At 44.0% G+C, this 23,337-nt stretch overlaps 1 protein-coding gene and 1 non-coding gene across 2 annotated transcripts; both read right to left on the bottom strand.

Moving 5' to 3' along the window:
- Positions 1-432: 432 nt before the first annotated feature.
- Positions 433-19,978, bottom strand: bbs2 (Bardet-Biedl syndrome 2). Its single transcript, XM_075470739.1, has 18 exons — positions 19,872-19,978; positions 19,259-19,393; positions 17,443-17,670; positions 17,211-17,336; positions 15,618-15,680; positions 15,440-15,517; positions 15,202-15,306; positions 14,012-14,098; positions 13,792-13,927; positions 13,565-13,704; positions 11,130-11,259; positions 10,166-10,337; positions 9,947-10,076; positions 8,369-8,488; positions 6,400-6,537; positions 5,524-5,636; positions 4,234-4,382; positions 433-1,100 (listed from the first exon to the last, which is right to left on the bottom strand). The coding sequence occupies exons 2-18, from the start codon at positions 19,373-19,375 to the stop codon at positions 994-996; spliced, it is 2,139 nt and encodes a 712-aa protein (XP_075326854.1). The 5' UTR covers positions 19,376-19,393; positions 19,872-19,978; the 3' UTR covers positions 433-993.
- A 2,118-nt stretch (positions 19,979-22,096) lies between these two features.
- On the bottom strand, positions 22,097-22,168 carry trnap-agg (transfer RNA proline (anticodon AGG)). Its single transcript has one exon. It is a non-coding gene; the product is annotated as a tRNA-Pro (tRNA).
- Between the last annotated feature and the right edge of the window lie 1,169 nt (positions 22,169-23,337).

Genomic DNA, 23,337 nt, shown 5'->3' with positions numbered 1-23,337 from the left:
ACCAAAACGAGGCTGGAACTCTGCTCACAGGACGCAGCAGGGGTAAGAAGATGTTCAGAAATGATGTTGCTGATATGGGATGTTACACAGCTTCATGTCAAAAGAGGCGAACTATCCCTTTAATGAGCAGCTGTATTTAAGCAGGGACTCTATTTGCTGTAGAAGTTGCACCCAGAAAAGCTTCTGCTGACGGGAAACGCGCCGGCGCTGCAGTTCAGGTGGATAAAATTAAACTCGTTGGCCTTTTGTAAGCTATCCTTACGAGATGTTTGTGTTGAACATCTGTTCAGAGCGTTCAGCGACAGATAACTCGTAGACATCCAGAGGGAAAAAAGGCTGACATCATTGTTTTTCAGAGCCTACATCTGGCCTCCAGTTCCGCAGAACAAACAGCTGAGCTCCTCGTCGGAGGGTGAATCATCCCCAATCATCGACTGCTTCAGATGAATTTATTAAGAGCTGCCACAGACACAGAACCACAGTTACACGCTACACACGGCCTCAGCCTTCTGACACGCTCATTAAGTTAAATGGATTTTCTTTGGCTGCCAACGGCGACGTGAGGGACGCCGAGCTGCTGCTCCAGCTGTGCGCTCTCTACACATCACCGGCAGCCAAGCCAAACAGCACACGGTCAGTCTCTCCAAACGTCCGTGGAAACCTTTGGACAGCTGCTCTGAAGTTTAAACATCACCCGACAGAAGCTACCCGCCTCCCAAACACACACTTCATAAAACTACGAAGGAACGGCGGAGATCCACTAAAGCGCTAAAGTTCTGTGGTGGTCATTTGGTTTCTCTGAGCTAACAGAATTTCATGTTTGGAGGAGGTGGCGCCAGATGTTCCTGCCAGGCTGTTGCTTAATGCTGAGTCATGCAAAAAAAACTTGGATTAAGGCTGCAACAGTGTCCCCGTTTCAGAGTCGCTGAATCCACGTGCGAGACTCGTTATCCTGCCGTGACTCCTCAGCATCTCCGCGTCCTCGGCCGACCCTCAGGAGGACGCCGTGCCGGCCCTCATCACCCTGAAGAGCGCGTTGACGTTGTTGCTCTTGATGGCGTCTCGACACGCGGAGATCACTTGGTTCTTGGGTTTACCCACTGAGGAGAAACGGGCAGGAAACGACAGTTCTTTACCACCAAATGTTCACATATCCGTGTCTAACGGCGCTTTTCCACTAGCTCGGCACGGCTCGGCACGGCTCGGTTTGGTTTAGTTTCCATTACTCACCCTGTTGCTGCTCACCCTGTGGCTGCTCACCCTGTGGCTGCTCACCCTGTGGCTGCTCACTCTGTTGCTGCTCACTCTGTGGCTACTCACTCTGTGGCTGCTCACCCTGTGGCTGCTCACTCTGTTGCTGCTCACTCTGTGGCTACTCACTCTGTGGCTGCTCACCCTGTTGCTGCTCACCCTGTTGCTGCTCACTCTGTTGCTGCTCACCCTGTTGCTGCTCACCCTGTTGCTGCTCACCCTGTTGCTGCTCACTCTGTTGCTGCTCACTCTGTTGCTGCTCACCCTGTTGCTGCTCACCCTGTTGCTGCTCACCCTGTTGCTGCTCACTCTGTGGCTGCTCACCCTGTGGCTGCTCACCCTGTTGCTGCTCACCCTGTTGCTGCTCACCCTGTGGCTGCTCACTCTGTTGCTGCTCACCCTGTTGCTGCTCACCCTGTTGCTGCTCACTCTGTGGCTGCTCACCCTGTGGCTGCTCACCCTGTTGCTGCTCACCCTGTTGCTGCTCACCCTGTGGCTGCTCACTCTGTTGCTGCTCACTCTGTGGCTGCTCACTCTGTGGCTGCTCACCCTGTGGCTGCTCACCCTGTGGCTGCTCACCCTGTTGCTGCTCACCCTGTGGCTGCTCACCCTGTTGCTGCTCACCCTGTTGCTGCTCACTCTGTTGCTGCTCACCCTGTTGCTGCTCACTCTGTTGCTGCTCACCCTGTTGCTGCTCACTCTGTGGCTGCTCACTCTGTGGCTGCTCACCCTGTGGCTGCTCACCCTGTGGCTGCTCACCCTGTTGCTGCTCACTCTGTTGCTGCTCACCCTGTTGCTGCTCACCCTGTTGCTGCTCACCCTGTTGCTGCTCACTCTGTGGCTGCTCACCCTGTGGCTGCTCACCCTGTTGCTGCTCACCCTGTTGCTGCTCACCCTGTGGCTGCTCACTCTGTTGCTGCTCACTCTGTGGCTGCTCACTCTGTGGCTGCTCACTCTGTGGCTGCTCACTCTGTTGCTGCTCACCCTGTGGCTGCTCACCCTGTTACTGCTCACCCTGTTGCTGCTCACCCTGTTGCTGCTCACTCTGTGGCTGCTCACCCTGTTGCTGCTCACTCTGTGGCTGCTCACTCTGTTGCTGCTCACTCTGTGGCTGCTCACCCTGTTGCTGCTCACTCTGTGGCTGCTCACCCTGTGGCTGCTCACCCTGTTGCTGCTCACCCTGTTGCTGCTCACCCTGTGGCTGCTCACTCTGTTGCTGCTCACTCTGTGGCTGCTCACTCTGTGGCTGCTCACTCTGTGGCTGCTCACTCTGTTGCTGCTCACCCTGTGGCTGCTCACCCTGTTACTGCTCACCCTGTTGCTGCTCACCCTGTTGCTGCTCACTCTGTGGCTGCTCACCCTGTTGCTGCTCACTCTGTGGCTGCTCACTCTGTTGCTGCTCACTCTGTGGCTGCTCACTCTGTTGCTGCTCACCCTGTTGCTGCTCACTCTGTGGCTGCTCACTCTGTTGCTGCTCACTCTGTGGCTGCTCACCCTGTGGCTGCTCACTCTGTGGCTGCTCACTCTGTTGCTGCTCACCCTGTTGCTGCTCACTCTGTTGCTGCTCACTCTGTGGCTGCTCACCCTGTGGCTGCTCACCCTGTTGCTGCTCACCCTGTTGCTGCTCACTCTGTTGCTGCTCACTCTGTGGCTGCTCACTCTGTTGCTGCTCACTCTGTGGCTGCTCACCCTGTTGCTGCTCACTCTGTGGCTGCTCACTCTGTTGCTGCTCACCCTGTTGCTGCTCACTCTGTGGCTGCTCACTCTGTTGCTGCTCACTCTGTGGCTGCTCACCCTGTGGCTGCTCACTCTGTTGCTGCTCACTCTGTGGCTGCTCACCCTGTTGCTGCTCACTCTGTTGCTGCTCACTCTGTTGCTGCTCACCCTGTTGCTGCTCACTCTGTTGCTGCTCACTCTGTGGCTGCTCACTCTGTGGCTGCTCACCCTGTGGCTGCTCACCCTGTTGCTGCTCACCCTGTGGCTGCTCACTCTGTTGCTGCTCACCCTGTTGCTGCTCACCCTGTGGCTGCTCACCTTGTGGCTGCTCACTCTGTTGCTGCTCACTCTGTTGCTGCTCACCCTGTGGCTGCTCACCCTGTGGCTGCTCACCCTGTGGCTGCTCACTCTGTGGCTGCTCACTCTGTGGCTGCTCACTCTGTGGCTTTCTGTCGCACAGAAGGCAAGAGAAGAGAGCCAGAGAAGACTCCTGGCCGCCAGACAAAACAGTGTCGAAAAGTACCGGAGAGTTTTGTCACGAGCTTCAAAAAGACGACGTTTGAAGGTAAGCTAACGGCTGCTAACGCTAGCTTTTGTTATCCGCGTTATGACGCTTCCAGTGACGACACTCATCGCCCAATCAGTGGCAGGCAGTCGGCTGACGTCACGTTGTAGTAACGCTTCGGCCCGCTTGGAATCGGGGCTGAGGTGGTACGGAAAATCGTGCCGGTTGCAGGTACGGCGTGCTAGTGGAAACACGCGATAGCGAGCCGAAGCGAGCTGGTGGAAAAGCGCCATATGGCTGTTTTTATTGCAGGTAAACAACAAAAAAGAACCTCGTTTTACTAAGAAAAACAAAAGACAGCAGCAAAAAAAAAAGCATCTAAATTTGGTGCAGTTCTCAGGGTTCCCCCCCCCCCCCCCAATGCTGTTACAGACGTGCTGCTAATTAACTCAATTAACCAATCAGAAGCTTCCAAAACTCAGACCGGAATCATCTGGAATCTTCTAAAGTGAAATGATTTCTGTTTATTCTGAAATTTACCAAACGTAAGAAACAGAAAAAGCTGATTTAATGATGGACGGTGAAGGAACTCTGTAAATATGAACTCTTCACAGGATGTTTGATGGTTCAACGCTCACTTTTTGTGCCGATCGGAGCCGAAGCAGGAAAGTTTAACACATTGATGACATCATTCCTGGCCTGCGCCGTCGTCACCACGCTTACAAAAACCCTGCGAGCGTTCAGCTTTGAGCCGGTCCTACCTCGGAGCCTCCCGGCCCGCTGGATGGCCTGGTTGACGGACTTGAGGCGGGCCAAAAGGGCGTTGTGGTTGTTGGAGCGGATCTTGTACTCGTTAACCAGATCCCTGTTCAGATCGTAGAGCTCCCTGTAGCGCTTCTTCATAGTCGCCCTGCAGAAGATGGAGAAAGCGTTCGGTCGGGCTGAGCGTCTCGGTTCAGAAATGACTCGTTTTTAGTACTTTATATCATATGAAATTGGAAAAAATAAAAACACACACTTAGAGGTTCAGCTGGTAAATTCAATAAGATTTTTCAACCTTTTCTGAGATGTGTGGAAGAGAAATCAGAGCTGCATGAATCAAGTTAACCAGGACAACCACTGATTTCACTGTGTTTAGATGACCACCCGCTTAAATACTACGTACTGTACGTACTGTATCTCTCTGTTTTTTGCTTGTTTGTTAGTTTTTTTTCTGTAACATTCTCTCCTTTTTATATTCACGTCTTCTTTTACAACATGCTTCACATACATTGTCTTAGATTTACTCATCTATTTATCATTTTTTTTAAATTGTGATTTATCTATGTTTTTTTAATTATTTTTTATTTATTTATTTATTTTTACTTCATGGGGATGGGGTTCTGTTCTGAGTGTTCCTGTGTGTCTGTGTTCTATTGTGAAAAAAGATTAATAAACAAAGTTTAAAAAAAAAAAGTTTAAAAAAAAAAGACTCCTTTTTACTGAGATTTATTTAAAAAATTACTCGTTTTTACTGAGATTTATTTTTAAAAAATGACTCGTTTTGACTGAGTTTTTTAAAGAAATGACTCGTTTTTACTGAGATTTATTTAAAAAAATATTCGTTTTTACTGAGATTTATTTAAAAAAATATTCGTTTTTACTGAGATTTATTTAAAAAAATATTCGTTTTTACTGAGATTTATTTTAAAAAAAGACTCCTTTTTACTGAGTTTTTTAAAGAAATGACTCGTTTTGACTGAGTTTTTCAAAGAAATTACTAGTTTTGACTGAGTTTTTTAAAAAATTACTCGTTTTTACTGAGTTTTTTAAAAAAATGACTCGTTTTTACTGAGTTTTTAAAAAAATTACTCGTTTTTACTGAGTTTTTTAAAAAAAATTACTCGTTTTGACTGAGTTTTTAAAAAAATGACTCGTTTTTACTGAGTTTTTAAAAAAATGACTCGTTTTTACTGAGTTTTTTAAAAAATGACTTGTTTTTAAAGCAGAACCGAGGATAGGCGGAACACAGGAAGTGCTGCAGCGGCGTGTGAAATAACGTGGAAACTCACAGGTCACCCATGAGGCGAGCGTCCTCCGCCTGGACCAGCATGTTCCTGATGTAGTTGGAGTGGTCGGCCATGGCTGCCGTTAGCTTCTGATGGACCGAGTGAAACTCGTCCACCTGCAGCAGAAAAAAGGCAAAGACTCAATACGAACGCTTCGCTTTGCTTCCAATCAGGCCGAGCGTCTGCTGCGTCCTGTGCAGCTCTTAAAGGGACATTACCAAAACAGGTCGTTCAAATAAGAAATTAAAGGGACAGTTCGCCTCTTTTGACATGAAGCTGTATGACATCCCATATCAGCAACATCATTTCTGAACATCTTCTTACCCCCTGCTGCGTCCTGTGAGCAGAGTTCCAGCCTTGTTTTGGTGTTGATGAAGGTAGTCCGGCTAGTTGGCTGGGGTTTAAAAATTAAAAGCGTCTTGCTTCTCAAAACAATATGCGTTCAACAGAGTAATACATTTGCATCACAAAATGGTTCTCCAGGAAAAAGTCAGACCTCACAATCTCTTGGCCCTATTTTCTCTCCCTTCGTATCACTGCCTGCTGCCGCCTGCCAACAGCCGCGCCTGTTACGGTGTTTGCTGCTCGGTCTGCACGGCCTGCACGCAGCAGGGGGTAAGAAAATGTTCATAAATGATGTTGCTAATATGGGATGTCATACAGCTTCATGTCAAAAGAGGCGAACTGTCCCTTTAAGACACTAAGATGTGGATAAAAGAGCAAAACATTATGCTGCAGAATTATGCCATGAAATGCTCCTTTTGTCAGTTAAAATCTCCCTTCACATGGAACAGAAATAAAGGATGAAAACATCTAATCCGACCTCGCTGAGCCTTCTTCACTCTCACTGAACACTGCAGCATTTCAGATAAACAAAACCTCAGTCAGCGTGGTGCGAAGCTCCTCAAAGTATGTGGGGAAGTCCGCCTCTGCAGACAGGTCTTCTATGGCCAGGAAGGAGGCCAGAGACTGAACCAGATCCCCCGCCAGGTCCACGTCATCGGTTCTCAGCGAGATCTGAGCGGAAAGGTGAGCAGTTTGAAAACAAGCCCACGACTCGTCTGATTTTTGTTCAATGTGGAAGAACGTTTGAGAACTGATTTCATGAAGCACACAGGTTCTTTCATTAATGCAAAGTTTAAAACTTTTTCCTGAGAGGTGCTGAAACAGAGTTAAAGTTAAAAGAGGAGCCCACATACTAAAAGCCAGGGTTAAAAACACTTGTAGAATACTTTGTAGTTTTAAAAGGATGTGCAGCATCCAGAGGTGGGTAGTAACGAGTTACATTTACTTGAGTAAGTTTTTGAAAACATTATACTTCTAGGAGTAGTTTTAAATCTCTATACTTTTTACTTTTACTTGAGTAGATGTGTGCAGCAGAAACTGTCCTCTTACTCCGCTACATTAGGCTACAATGAGCTGGTTACTTTTCTTCTTACCTCTTTGGTATTCTACGCCTCATTATTTTTATCCCCCCGCGTACGCCTCATTTTAATGTTTTATTCTGACACAGAGAGAGACTTCCGCCAAAGGCTCTACCACCTGACTGTGTTCCACAGCGGCGGGACGGGTTAGCTTTAGCATTAGCAGTCGTAGCAAACAAACAAAGAAACAGATGAAAAATGTCAGAACCAACGGTGGGAAATGAAGACGCAGACGAGGCCTCATACTGAAAGCATGTTTACCTTACAAAGAGTGAGAAACAGCAGCTACATTATGTGTCTTCTGTGTCAACCAAAACAAACGCACATTTCAGCAGAAACTCAACATCTAACTTGAGGAAACATGTAGCGCTAAGTTTCCTAAACTCGTTTTTCCCCCCATGGATAGGTGAATGTTTGTTTTTTAGGTTACATATGGGTTACATATGTTTTAAACATTTCCTAAGTCTCTTTTATTTTTTATTGAAGTACCTGAATTTACCTGGATTATTTTAATTTAAGCTATTTTGTAATTAATTAATTCATTTTAATTTATTTTATCAATTGGATGAACTCTAATTTGCCTAAAGATGATTATTTAGTATTTTTGTCTGTCTGATTGAATGCTTGTGTTAACAAATAAATCAGACGTTACTCAACAGTTACTCAGTACTTGAGTAGTTTTTCCACCAAGAACTTTTTTACTCTTACTCAAGTAATTATTTGGATGAATACTTTTTACTTTTACTTGAGTCATATTATTCTGAAGTAACAGTACTTTTACTTGAGTACAGTTTTTGGCTGCTCTGCCCACCTCTGGCAGCGGCTTACAGGAGAGACGAGCAGTCAGTCTGCAGACCAGCAGCTGGACTCTCACCATGTCTCTGATGGGTTTCAGGTCTTCGTCACTTATGGTGCTATTATTACGTCCCTCTGAGGTGTGATGTACTGTCGAGGCTCCATCCCGGGCTACGGTGCTTCGCTGTCCCTTTATTTTTGCAGTAAAACACCGACTGAAACCGGCTGTTTGTGTTCGCTGTTGGATTTTAAAACTGATCGGATTCAAACCAGCTGAACTGAACTGAACCGCAGTGACGTCACAAAACAACCTGGAGCTGAATTTAAGAGTCCCAAAAGTCTTAAAAGCTTTCCTCGGTCAGTCTCCACCCGCTTCGCCGTGTTTACCGTGAACAGCTGATGGCGGAAGGCGGAGCTCCTCTGTCAGCGTTTAACCGCAGACTCCCACTCCCACCCTGATCGGATCTTCTTCATCTTACAGAACATTTCCAGCTCCGCCTTCAGACTTCTCCACTTTGTCTGTGTTTGGCTTTAAACTGAAGTCCTATTTTTATTACCCACAATGCATTGCGACCTAAACAGACAACTTGATTCTGGTCGGAGTCGCGTGTTCATCTGTTGATGCGCACCTGTCCGCTGCTGGCCATGCTGAAGGACAGGTGTCCCCCTCCTCTGAGAGAATTAAAGCTGACGTTTGGACTCTCCACTCCTTCTGGAAGCAGGAAGTTCTGATTCAGCCACATCACCACCTGCGCAGACGCACACGAGAACATCAACACATGGAGCCAGAAATAAGTTCAGCATCAACCAGGGCCGGGCGAGTTAACTCGTTAATTATTTAAGGCCGACAAATATTTTATCGCGCATTAACGTAGGTTTCATCATTTATTTAATTTTGTAAAAGTCTGTTGCTCACAGGCTTTTATTTTGTAAAAGTCTGTTGCTCACAGGCTTTTATTTTGTAAAAGTCTGCTGCTCACAGGCTTTTATTTTGTAAAAGTCTGCTGCTCACAGGCTTTTATTTTGTAAAAGTCTGTTGCTCACAGGCTTTTATTTTGTAAAAGTCTGCTGCTCACAGGCTTTTATTTTGTAAGTCTGATGCTCACAGGCTTTTATTTTGTAAAAGTCTGCTGCTCACAGGCTTTTATTTTGTAAAAGTCTGCTGCTCACAGGCTTTTATTTTGTAAAAGTCTGTTGCTCACAGGCTTTTATTTTGTAAAAGTCTGTTGCTCACAGGCTTTTATTTTGTAAAAGTCTGATGCTCACAGGCTTTTATTTTGTAAAAGTCTGCTGCTCACAGGCTTTTATTTTGTAAAAGTCTGCTGCTCACAGGCTTTTATTTTGTAAAAGTCTGCTGCTCACGGGCTTTTATTTTGTAAAAGTCTGCTGCTCACGGGCTTTTATTTTGTAAAAGTCTGCTGCTCACGGGCTTTTATTTTGTAAAAGTCTGTTGCTCACGGGCTTTTATTTTGTAAAAGTCTGATGCTCACGGGCTTTTATTTTGTAAAAGTCTGCTGCTCACAGGCTTTTATTTTGTAAAAGTCTGTTGCTCACAGGCTTTTATTTGTAAAAGTCTGCTGCTCACAGGCTTTTATTTTGTAAAAGTCTGCTGCTCACAGGCTTTTATTCTGTAAAAGTCTGCTGCTGTCTGCTGTGGAACAGGAAAAGAAAGTAATCGGCGGATCCACCAAACATGGAGAAGGGTACGGAACTTTTACTCGGCCATTTTCATTTTAAAGTTCTTCCAGACGGCGGAGTCGACAGAACCAAAGTCATCTGTAAACTCTGCCAAGTTGAATTGTCTTCTCAGCGTAGTAGTTCCAGTCTAAAATATCACTTAAAGGCAAAACACACAACTGATAGCAGCAAGTCATTCAAGGAAACAGACAGTGGAGCGAGGCTTCTACATAAAAACTACAGAAAGATGCTGATGTTAAAAGTGTGTTTGCACAACAAATGTTATGGCACTTTCATTCATATGGCAGCACATTTAAAATAAAGCTAAATGCTAAAAGCTATACGCTACTTTTGGATTCATTTTTGGATTCTGCGTACAAATGCGATTAATCGTGATTAATCAGGGAAATCATGTGATTAATTAGATTAAACATTGTAATCGTTGCCCAGCCCTAGCATCAGCACATCAGCAGGTTTCTGCCTTGAACATGAGATCAGAATCACATCCGATCCATTGCTGACCAACTCACCCTTTCCGGTCGGTCGTTGATGCTGAAGGAAACTCTTCCGGCGGTCGGCGCGGCGGAGGAGTCCGCCGTGATCTCATACATGGAGAAACGGGGCAGCTGGCGGGTGATCTCGAACACGTGGAACTGGGTGCTGGAGACACGAGCGGACAACGAAACGCTGAGCTCAGTTAGACGGAAACAAAGCGCAGCTGCTGTGATCTGCACAATGTCGCATCTCACCTGCTTCTCCCTCCAACAAAGGCTTTGATGTGCAGGTCCACCGGGATATCTTTAGGGGGGACGACGGGGACCTGGACACAGCCCGACAGGTTCTGGGCGCTGGGATGGACCACGTGACTTTCACCCTCAAATATTCCTTCAGCAAAGATGAGAACTGCCCGGATGATGGTTTCTGGAGAGGAAAAAAAGAGACATTCAGAGACTTCTTTAAGCCACTGAGACCAGAACTGCCTCCATGTTGTTCCGTGTCCTGAAGGGGTAACGCCGAGCCACAGTCGGAGCAGAGGCATTAAAGGGACAGTTCGCCTCTTTTGACATGAAGCTGTGTAACATCCCATATCAGCAACATCATTTCTGAACATCTTCTTACCCCCTGCTGCGTCCTGTGAGCAGAGTTCCAGCCTCGTTTTGGTGTTGATGAAGGTAGTCCGGCTAGTTGGCTGGGGTTTAAAAAATAAAGCGTTTTGCTTCTCAAAACAATATGCGTTCAACAGAGTAATACATTTGCATCACAAAATGGTTCTCCAGGAAAACGTCAGACCTCACAATCTCTTGGCCCTATTTTCTCTCCCTTCGTATCACTGCCTGCTGTGTAGACCGAAGTGCAGACCGAGCAGCAAACACCGTAACAGGCGCGGCTGTCGGCAGGCGGCAGCAGGCAGTGATACGAAGGGAGAGAAAATAGGGCCAAGCGATTGTGAGGTCTGACTTTTCCTGGAGAACCATTTTGTGATGCAAATGTATTACTCTGTTGAACGCATATTGTTTTGAGAAGCAAAACGCTTTATTTTTTAAACCCCAGCCAACTAGCCGGAACTACCTTCATCAACACCAAAACGAGGCTGGAACTCTGCTCACAGGACGCAGCAGGGGGTAAGAAGATGTTCAGAAATGATGTTGCTGATATGGGATGTCATACAGCTTCATGTCAAAAGAGGCGAACTGTCCCTTTAAAAGACGTTACCGTTTGGCGTTGAAATGCTGAGCTCCACATGAGCCTTCTGGGCTTCTGTAGCAGGTCTCACTGACAGCGCCGTCTGAAGCTGGGTGTTGGCCGGTATGACTCCCATCCCACTGTTTGTCCGTGACACGCCCTGAAACAACACAACGGTTCCCGCGGATGTTAGCGTGAAGAGAAATAAACACACGCCATATTTAACACGTGTCGGCCATCTCTGAAACAAACTGGAATGTAAAAAGACAAATACGGGCAAATAAAGTCCCGACAGAGTGAAAAATAACTCTTAATAGAATAGAATAGAATAGAAAAATACTTTATTCATCCCCAATGGGGGAAAAAAAGTAAATAAAATAAATTCAAAATAAATACCACCTTAAGGAAAAAAGAGAAGCCCAGAGCCACACTGCGGTGCTGAGAATATCACATGGACAGCCATTCTGACAGGAAAATACCAGATTTATTGGGGGCCTAGCAGCGAAGGCACCCATTGTGTTAGTAGCTTTTCCTATTATTATTATTATTATTATTATCATCATTAATATTGATCCGTTTCCGCTGCAATTGAAGTCTATGGCAGCCCCATGAACGCTATGATACAAAGTTGTGAAATTTAGCACACCTACTCAAGACAGTTCCATGGTCAACCTCAAGAATTTTCATGCCCCAACAGTGTCCTCTCTAGCGCCACCAACACGTCAAAGTTCAAAGTGCATCCAAATCCATATCTTTGGACCCTTTGGTCCAAATTTCACAAATGAGGTACCATTGGAATCCCTTCTCCTACTACTCCTACTAACTTTAACTTTTTTTAAGTTCCCAGATGCATACTAGATTCTCTGAAATGTTGGGTATGCATCATGAGGTTACTACTCATACTCAAACTACCCAAGATGCAACGTAACGTCGCCGATCGTCATTTCCTGTCAAAACGGCAGTTTCAAGCTGGCTACAACGAGGGTAGGTTCACTTCCTGTTTTCAAAACAAAAGCACCAATTGTACCGTAATGGCTTTCCCTATGATAAAAGGCAACGGGTATTTTATTTTGTGAAAATAACAGGAAGTGCGTTGCTCACTGCGGCTAGCTTTAGTAGCGCCGAATTCGTGGGAACAAAATTGTAAACAGCCGGTATTTTGTCAGGTTTTCAACACGTTGGGGATCTAAACGACTACTTTCTCACCTGAAAATGTTTCAAATGTTGCTAAAGTTTACAGAGTTTAGAGCTTAAGAGAAATCAGCTTCAGGCCGGCTGATTTCAGCTCGGGCAGGAGCGAAATGCATTGTGGGTAAACGCTCTGCATACTGTCTGATCGATGAGTATGCAGTATGTAGTATGCAGTATGTAGTATGCAGTATGCAGTATGTAGTATGCAGTATGTAGTTGGTAGTAGGCCGTTTCGAACACAGCCTAGGGCAACGCAACCCATGTCGCCATATTGGATTTTACGCCATTTTGAATTTTATTAAAAATATTTAAAAAGCATTTCAGGCCACGCAGATTGTCCGATTTCCACGGGACTTAGAATAGAATAGAATAGAATCTTCAGACCAAGCCGCACAAAAGTTATCATGTGGATGTTTTAATTTCGCTTCCGTTTGTCCGTGGCAGCCAAGCAAACTCTACGCCGACGCACAAACAGGACGTTAGGCCGTATCCCTGCGATGTGTTAAAATTGGCTTTGTTCTTAGACATTATGAATGAAATAGTCTCTGTACTTTTCCATGACCTAAAATGATCCAGGATGGACACGAGACATGACCTTAACTGAGACTGATCCAGACAAAACAGGGAACCCTGGGAACCCAGGTGCAGAGGCACACACACATTATTTGGCTTATTCAGAGAATATGACGAAGCATGTTGAACCTACTCATATCCAATCATATTTGATCAATAAGGGGTCCAACCTGTGTGAAACAATGACACATATAAATACAAAATGTTACCGGAAATCGAGGCTCTGTCTGACGGATTCCTGCGAGAGATCTGTCATACCGAGTCCAGCGCTGAGATACTTCATTTGTTGCCAGAAATAAAGACTTCATTTAACTTGAGATCACTCCGACTTGTTCTTGAGCTTTCAATTAAAGAATCGATCTAACAGATGCATTGATGTATCGATGCCAAACTTGATGCATGGACTCATGACGCCTTCCTCAGCAGCCAAAGCCTTCCCTATTGTGCCATGCTGCTAACCCCCCCCCCCAATCGCTATTTGCAGCTATATTTTAGCTTTTATGCTTTCTGTGTGTTTCAAGCTGTGTGAACACATGTCTGTTAATGAATGAGTTGCTTTCCTGCCGGCTGAACAACCAGGACAAGTGTTGGCCAAAGGTTTTTGTTATCTGCTGCCAAAAACCAGAAGATGAGAGGAAAACTTACAGCTTATCCAGGGAATAAAAGGCCTTGTGGATCTGTAAATATCTCTGAATGTGCACCTTTGCATTCTCTTCATAGTTGCGTAGCTCAAGCAGCAGGTTCTGTCTGCGTTGGCTGAGTTCCCGGATCAGGTCCTGCTCTGCGCTGGAGTCCATCAGGTTTCCTTTTAGCTCCTTACTGGCTGGCAGGTAACCGCGAACTGCAAAACACACACATTAACAACACCAATCACACCAAGGAGCTTTCCATTCGTGTGATGTGTTCAGAGTGGGTCTGTGCAGCTTACCCTCCCCCTCTGTAGAGGTGCAGATCAGCTGTTTCTGTCCGTCCAGCCTGTAGTCCCCCTCCACCACGCCAGCCACGGAGGAGGAGAAGTTGTCCTTGAAGATCACCTCCCCCGTTCTGTCGCTTCGGGCGTCGATCTGAAAGAGGTGAGGGAAGTCGGCGTGAGAAGCTGCTCGCTGCCGCGCTCTGAAACCTAAAATCGAGTTGAGTCGAGCTCAGACCTTTCCGTTGGACCAGCCGGTGATGAGCTCCACGACCCCGTCAGCGTTCAGGTCAAAGGCGTGGATGCTCATGGCGTGATTCTTAGACTGAGTGAGGAGATCAGAGAAGAACATGACCACATGGTAAATAATCGACCTGAGTCGTCAGCCAGCCACTACAGTGAAGAGTATGGATGGGAACTGATTTTTACGATTCCAATTCCATTTTCGTTTCTAACGATTCGGTTCTTTGTCGGTTCCCTTATCGATTCTCATTTGGAGAAAAAGGACAACAAACCGGTCGATTAGCATCAACTTTGTTTAGTTTAGAAGTAACACGAGTCATGACCTCACAAACCCAACAACGGTGAGGTCCACATTGGTCTATCCTGGCCTGGGTAATTTAACTCTTCCTGCTCTGGTGAAAGGAGAAGCTGGAGGTAGAGGTGAACTGGGGGTAGTACCACCAGCCTCTGGCTCTGAGCCAGTCAGGCTCTGTCTCTCATGATTTCATCTAAATGTAATGCCTGAGAAGGCATTCATTTAACCTTAACCGTTACTAACAGCAGCTTTTACAATGAGGCAAATGGTGCTAACATGATAGGCTGTGTTTGTTAGTTAGTTAGTTAGTTACCTGCAGTGTTAGCCGAGGACATGCTAACGTTGCTAACGTTGCTGGGTTCAGATTCACCGACGTTAATCATTCATTCATAGTTATTGCATGTTGGTAGTATTTCCTCCCTTTGGTGAAATATTCAAAGTTGCCCTGTTGTCGTCTTTTTTAGGGATGTGTAATCAAACTTTCGAGCGTTTGTACCGCTTGGGCGCCATGTTTACTGTTGGCTGCTGGCTGCGCTGGACTCGCTACGCAACGCTGCGTGGTGACGTCATTCGCGCCCACTGGGATCGATAAGGGAATCGTTTGCAAAAAAAAAAATCGCCAAACGATTCCAAGGAATTGAAACACTGGGAACCGGTTCTCAACAAGAACCGGTTTTCGATTCCCATCCCTAGTGATGAGACAATTCAAGTAATTTTCATACATCTCAGAACCATCGTGAAGACATCCTTTTTATCTGCTTTTATTTTATGTAAAACACTTTGAATTGTTTTGCAATTGTTAATACAAATAAATTTGATTTGACTATCGAGTAAAAGGATGAATAATAAAAACATGCAGCGTCTGAGACCGAAAGGTTCAGTCCTCGTACCTTGATCCTCCAGTAGCGGGCGGTGCGGTCGTACACTCCAACAGTGCCGTTAGCCAGGGCGTAGCCAAACCTGCTGCCGTGCATGTGACACAGTGATGTCACAGTCTGCGAGGAGAAGGACAGATGGAACAGAAACAAGGCGTTACTCTGAACCTGTGCGGCAAACTCCAGCAAAAACACTGGGACATTTAACTTCATCACAATGTTTGAAAGAGGGAAATATTTTGCATTGATTTACCTCATTTTCACTCATCTCTGACACGAGCTCGTCCTCTCTGAACACCCTGATGTCAAAGTCCTCAGATCCAACCAGGAGCTGGAAATACAGCACCAACAAACGAGTCAGTCTCTTTTTTTTTTTTTTTTAGTTTCTAACAAATCTGTTCACATCTTTAAAGGTCAGGGGTCAGACTCACCTCGTTTTTCCCATCCCCGGTGAAGTCACAGAGCACCACAGACCTGACATTATCTCCTGTCACCTATAAATATATGCCCAAATAAACAGGAAGCCGGGATTAAATGCACAGAAATATAACGTATGAGCAGAGATGGGACCAAGTCACACATGTGCAAGTCTCAAGTTAGTCTCACGTCATTTTTTCTTGGGCAAGTCAAGTCAAAGTCAAGTCACCTTATTATTGCAATTTTACCTGCAGAATCTGATCTTAATAAAGTGAAAAGACAAGATATAAGTAACTGTCCCCCACCCCCACCCCGTATCATATCAAGCTAACGTTAGCTAACTACCGACTAGGCTAACAGGATAATATTAGCTAATTTGACGAGCACTTACTGGTCAGAATGGATCTTCAGATGAGGAACAAAGTTGGAAGTTGTCGTCTGGCTGTCCCAGATGTTGATGCCGCATGTCTTGCACTGAGCTGTTCGTCTTTTGCCGTCAAAATGGTGATTAAGAAAGCCGAAGACAACGACTCTCGGGCTGTGTTCGAAACCGCATACTTCTCCCACTACTCCTACTAACTTTTTTAAGTTCCCGGATGCATACTAGATTCTCTGAAATGTTGGGTATGCATCATGAGGTTCCTACTCATACTTAAACTACCCAAGATGCAACGTAACGTGACGTCGCCGATCGTCATTTCCTGTCAAAACGGCAGTTTCAAGCTAGCTACAACGAGGGTAGGTTCACTTCCTGTTTTCAAAACAAAAGCACCAATTGTACCGTAATGGCTTTCCCTATGATAAAAGGCAACGGGTATTTTATTTTGTGAAAATAACCGGAAGTGCGTTAGCTCACTGCGGCTAGCTTTAGTAGCGCCGAATTCGTGGGAACAAAATTGTAAACAGCCGGTATTTTGTCAGGTTTTCAACACGTTGGGGATCTAAACGACTACTTTCTCACCTGAAAATGTTTCAAATGTTGCTAAAGTTTACAGAGTTTAGAGCTTAAGAGAAATCAGCTTCAGGCCGGCTGATTTCGGCTCGGGCAGGAGCGAAATGGATTGTGGGTAAACGCTCTGCATACTGTCTGATCGATCAGTATGTAGTATGTAGTATGTAGTAGGCGGTTTCGAACACAGCCTCGGTCCCTCTGACATGTTGATGCATATCTGATATGAGTTTATTCTCTCCAATAAACACTAAGGTATGTAGAGAGGGCATGGCTGACTGACAGGGTAGGGATCCAATCACGACGCCATTCTCAGCCTGCGCTCCTACCGGGTAATCCATGTTATTTTTTAGATTAATTTATTAATTTTACATTCAAACTGAAAACATGAACTGAATAACACTCAAGTCATTCAAGTCATCGTGTCTCAAGTCAAGTCAAGTGCCAAGTCTTTAATTTCCAAGTCCGAGTCGAGTCTCGAGTCTTTTATTTTTTATCAAGTCAAGTCACAAGTCATCAAAACAGCGACTCGAGTCCCCATCTCTGCGTATGAGTGACACAACTTCAATTAGATCTGTGACGAGTTCCAACCTGATGACCAACGACTTCTTCTACTTATTATATGAAACGGCCTCGTATTTAAAATGGAGCATCTTACTGTCCAAAAGTGGTCGTTGCCCTCATAGTCGAAACCCTGCAAGGCACAATTCCCCCCGATGATGGCAAGAGGAGAAGCGATGTCCCCGAGTTTCCCCAACACGATGGCATTGGCTCCATCCGTCACCTAAAGCACACACAGCAGAGACTGCTTGAGTTTCCATAATCAGCTCAAATCCAGATTAAACCAACATTCAAAGCACTGCCTGATGGAACCTCTCAGCTCCACACACCTCTCTGTAAAATATGTCGGCGTTGTCATGGACATCGTAGGCCAACAGGTTGGTCTGAGATCCCACCAACAGCGTGTCCCCGGTGGTGTTTGGTCCCAGTGTTCCTGCAGTCAAACAGGTCACCGCCTGGTTGATGTTGAGCAGAGAGATGTCGGAGTCCTGGGTGCTCTGGCTCAGCCGGTGAGCCGCGGGCCTCTGACCGCGAGCGTGAGGGTTGTGGATGAAAACCTTTTAACGAGAAGGAAAACAGAACTGCTCATTCTGAAAAGAGATGAGGAGTTCAGAAGGCTGAAAATGAGGCAACTTCCACCCAGAAGAGTGAAAGCAAGTAAAAGCCAGCTGTGCATTTACATACCTGATAAATGAAGCTCCGCGATATATAAACCCAACTGTGTCTGACATCATGTAAGCATGTTTGGTTGCAGACATTTTGAAAATATGATCTTAAAGGGACAGTTCGCCTCTTTCGACATGAAGCTGTGTAACATCCCAAATCAGCAACATCATTTCTGAACATCTTCTTACCCCCTGCTGCGTCCTGTGAGCAGAGTTCCAGCCTCGTTTTGGTGTTGATGAAGGTAGTCCGGCTAGTTGGCTGGGGTTTAAAAAATAAAGCGTCTTGCTTCTGAAAACAATATGCGTTCAACAGAGTAATACATTTGCATCACAAAATGGTTCTCCAGGAAAAAGTCAGACCTCACAATCGCTTGGCCCTATTTTCTCTCCCTTCATATCACTGCCTGCTGCTGCCTGCCGACAGCCGCGCCTGTTACAGTGTTTGCTGCTCGGTCTGCACAGCAGGCAGTGATACGAAGGGAGAGAAAATAGGAAACTCTGTTGAAAGCATATTGTTTTGAGAAGCAAGACGCTTTATTTTTTAAACCCCAGCCAACTAGCCGGACTACCTTCATCAACACCAAAACGAGGCTGGAACTCTGCTCACAGGACGCAGCAGGGGGTAAGAAGATGTTCAGAAATGATGTTGCTGATATCGGATGTTACACAGCTTCATGTCAGAAGAGGCGAACTGTCCCTTTAATTAGCAGAACACTGAGTATGTTGCTCATGTGTGACGTCCACGAACAACAGAATGACCAAACCACCAAATAAAAAAGGTTTGTTTTGGTGAGCCACCAGAAGGATGATGTTAATCAAAAACAGGTACTTTGCTGGTAGCACAACTGCAGTTGTTGCCACATGAGGCAAAACGGCTCATTCTCTCGAATCGGGACCACAATGGTCTGTGTGAAGAGTGTAAATGCAGCGATGTGTCATCCGAAAGGGGAAAAATGTGCTGGGCCGAGCGACGTCCGAGTGGATTCTGAGCAGCTTTAAAGTGAATATCTCTCTGTGACAGGCTGCTGGGAACAAAGTGCCTAAAGATCCAGTTTAAAATGGCTTCTTTGCTAAGTTGTCTGTTCTGTGTGGACACAACACTGGTTCATCCCTTGAGTTAGGAGCCTTTTTCCTGCCTGAATGGTTCACAGGTCAGAGTTAAGTGGCTTAACAAAGAAAAAACACATTCCTCTGAAGATGCTCAGGTACAAGAAGTGGACTGAAGATGAGGGAAGAAGCAGGAAATGTCCAAAGAGAAACTCTGAAAGAGCTTCAGGAAGCTGCAGAACTGCTGATCAGGACAGATGCACAGAACTGTTAAATATATATATATATATATATATCTCACTCTGCTTATCGCAGCCTTTTCTTCTAATTTCCCTTCTTTGAGAAAGACTTACATTGTGGACTACAATATATTTTTTTACAATAACTATAAAGCAATTCCAAAAAACAAAGACAAAATAGTACATGTTCTCACTTTTCCAGCTTGGGTGGCTGCTGTAAGGCATGGGTGTACTCCATCAAACTTCCCAATAGTCACCATGCGAGGGTGAATCTTGTGGTTCAGCTTCAGGGTGAATATGGGGACCATCATTGAGCTCGCTTTTTATTCCTAATTTGAAAAATAAATAAAAAAAAGAGCCACAAATGTAGAGTCAGGTTAATAATTTCTCTTCCGACTAAAATAAAAAAAAACTTACGAGTTTCAGACAGAAGCAAAATAAATTTCCGTGAATTTAAACGAATGTACACTAATTTAATTACAGGCTTTACTTCGGCCACCTTAGAGCCAGTTCCGTTGCCTAGCAACAGCGAGTAAAAGCTAAAGCTGTCCATCTGGCTAATCTCCCTGTGATTTACAAGAATGTCATATATACAACAAAACACGTTGCAGTTGATTATCCAACACACAATGCGCGCTGGAATAACGCTTTTACGTCTTTAGAAGCTTTAAAATCAAATAAAATCGCTTTTATTGGACTTTATTTACTTGCAAACTCAGCTAACAACACCGTAGATTTCTTCACATTAGCCGGTACGGCTCTACTCCTACTGATTATTATTATTATTTTAACCAAAATAAATCATACCACGGTCAGTAAACGGTGTCCCCTGCCCTCTCCTCAGCTGTTAAATGGATGTTTTTGTTGAAATGAACCAGTCGGTCAATAATTAGCAACATGGCACAGCGACGGAGAGGAACTTCCTGTCTGCTATTTTCAAAATAAAAGACGCGGTCGTTAGCTGTTAATCTCTGACGTCACTGGTTTAATTTGCACAAGGACATTTGTAACTGGGGACCTAAAGAATATGCTATAGTCTTTGATGGGATCCCATCTGGTGTCAGATTTCTTCTTGACACCTGCCCTAAAGGTCTCTGTCAGTCTCCTCCAGACCTTAATTCTTCCTCTCTCTTTATTGACGGTGATCTTTTTATTAGCAATAAGTTTACTAATAAAAAAATAAGATATAGGCTGCTTAAACACAGTATATCCACCCCTGCTTGTATTAGTTACTGGAATAATCGCTTTGAAAATATTGATTGGTTAAGATTTTGGTCTCTCAGGAAACAATTTATGATCACAAATAAAGTATCTGAAGTCTCTCTCAAGATTATACATAAGTGTTACCCTTGTAACTATAGGTTGTCAAAATTCTCCCCTCTATCTCCTGATTGCTCTTTCTGTCTTTCTCACCCTGAAACTGTTGATCATTTATTTTGGAGCTGTAACCACTCAAAAGTTTTCTGGATCTTTTTTGCTGACTTTATTAATGAACTCATCGACAACGACTTTGCTATGACCATGCAGGTCATGTATTTTGGTGCTCCAGAGGACACGAACACCACAACAAACCGGGACTATCTTATAAACCTTTTTCTTTTTTTGGCAAAATTCTTTATTCACAAATGTAAATTTCAAAAAAGAAAACCCTTATTTTTCATTTTTAAGAAAGACTTAAAACATTATTTATCTTCCAATGATCACTCTATTTGTCCCAAAGCTATTGACACTCGTTTAAAATGTATTATTTTCAATATTCGTAACCACCTCTAGTATGTTCCTGTTCATTCTATGTTTGTGTGTCTGTATACATTTGCCAACTTTGCAGATAATCTGCATTTATTGGTATGTTGTTTAATTCATGTTGCATTTGTACCGGTTGTTTCTTTCAATAAAAATAAATAAATAAATAAATAAATTTGTAACTGGGGAAAAAAAGCCTGGCTTCTGCCAGCTAAATATTACATTTCCAACAACAACAAAAATTCATTTTAGGATCCTCCACAAAAATGTATCCTGTTAATGCTGTAATCACCAAATATAGATAATAAATGTTGCTTCTTCGGGCTTCTTCAGGCTTTATAACAGTGACTGCTGAGTTCTTCTCAAATTGATTGATTGATTTTTATTTATTTGTTTATTTCGTCATTTAGTCATTTATTATTATTATTAGTTAGTTGTAGTATTTTTTACTAGAATTGGTATAATTATTGTTGTTTTATTGTTGTTAATACAATCTTTGTAAATATTTTTAAAAAATGTTGAGCTATTTGACTAATTTGAATTTCCCCCATTGGGGGATTAATAAAGTATTTTTCTATTTTTCTATTTCCTTCTGAGAGGCGGAGAATGGAACCAAAATATAAATATGTGGTTCATTTTCTAAAACTGCATGCCAAGTACATAATTCATAAGAAAATATATCTAAAGCAGCAACCATTGTTCTCCCCAAACTCACTCCTTAACGGTCCCAAAACTGTTTGGGAATGATAAAAAAGAATGACGGGCTTTTGAATTTCTATGAAAATGTCTTCAATAGATCAGAACTCAGCCCTTCATAATGTATAATTCATAATGTTGTAATTGTACTTACTTAAAAAAAAAGTTTTAGGAGAAAAATATTGTTCATTTATTTAGTTTGATGCTGTTGATGTTGTTGAAGATTAACTTATTGATATAATCTTTCCTAAAATCACTCAAGTTTTCAGCTGATAGAGCCTGTGATGCATAGTTTTAGATGCGTAGATCTATAAATCATTCTGATCACTGAAGTGCTGAAGTATAAAGTGACGTTGAAGACGTGTGATAAAGTCAAAGTCTCCTGAATCAATTTAAATTCACAATTATCTAAACAATTCTAATTTGATCTGTTTTAGTTAAAAGAAGAAACTTTCCCCAGAATGTTGTGGAAAGAATAAACATATAGATGTTCCCCTGTGAGGAGATAACTGAGGTAAAACACTGTGTGATGTCATCCATCCTTCATTATAAAGCTCACAGCTGTATCAGAGTGACCCCCAGAGGTGCTAAAAGGGCTCGTCCGGGATTTGAACCCGGGACCTCTCGCACCCTAAGCGAGAATCATACCCCTAGACCAACGAGCCGCCGTAATGCACGGTTACAGTTATGATCGTGTCCCAGTGAAAGCTGGAGTTGGACTGTGCAACGTGGTGATGTGGCAGCTGGAGCTTTACATGTTCTGCAGAGCAACAGCACCCTCTGCTGGTGGAAATTACACCTGCACTCAGCTGCCAGCAGCACCCTCTGCTGGTGGAAATTACACCTGCACTCAGCTGCCAGCAGCACCCTCTGCTGGTGGAAATTACACCTGCACTCAGCTGCGCCTTACAGCAGGTCCTCATTACAATCTGTCAACATTTAACACAAAACCAGGGGCGATTTTAGGATCTGGTCTTTAGGGGTGCCCAGCCCCCAGTGCTCACAGAGGCACATTATTTCTCACTAATTGAGGCGAACTAGTACATTTATAAATTTTGGAGCCGTATTAGTTTTGCTTCGAAAAGTGTTTTCCCCTACAACATTCAATTTTGACCTCTTCATTTCAAAAAACTGTGGCTCAGTAGGGATAACAGAGAGCCTGAGACCAATATTGAAAATAACTCAACCGTTATTTTGGGAGTAAAGAGTTAAAACAAAAACAAATGCTAGAAAATAAATAAAATGGTCACTAAAATAATGCATCCTTGAGCAAAAAAAAATGCGTTTTTGCATAATATAATATTTTAAAAATGTGCTGAGCCAGGGGGTGACGAGCTATCTCACGGCGGGGCCTTGGCACCACTAAAAATACCCTAGCCTCGCCCCTGCACGGAACCAAATGTATTTACACTGAACGACAACAGCTCACAGAGAAATAAGCCATCCTTCAGAATACTGATGTTACTGCTGAATGGAAAGTGGAGTTACACATATTAGAACGCCACAAAAGCTCCCAGCAGTTACTGGGAGTAAACTAGAGTTTACTATGTCAACATCACCAGCTCAGTTCTTAACCATCGGACCTTCCTTTAGGAGACAAACATGATGAGTAACATAACAATGTGCTGCAGCTTAAATTCATCTTTTCCTCATTAATCTACACTCTGTACCTAATGATAGAAATAGAAAATAGAAAAATACTTTATTCATCCCCCAATGGGGGAAATTCAAATTACTCAAGTAGCTCAAAAAAAATTATTAATATTTCCAATGATAGTTTATTAACAACAAAAATTATACAAATTCTAATAAAAATACTACTAAATAATAATAA

Source organism: Odontesthes bonariensis, chromosome 7 (genome assembly GCF_027942865.1).
Source record: "Odontesthes bonariensis isolate fOdoBon6 chromosome 7, fOdoBon6.hap1, whole genome shotgun sequence".
NCBI lineage: Eukaryota > Metazoa > Chordata > Actinopteri > Atheriniformes > Atherinopsidae > Odontesthes > Odontesthes bonariensis.
Note: the sequence above shows the minus strand (reverse complement) of the source record. Positions and strands in the feature narration are given on the sequence as shown.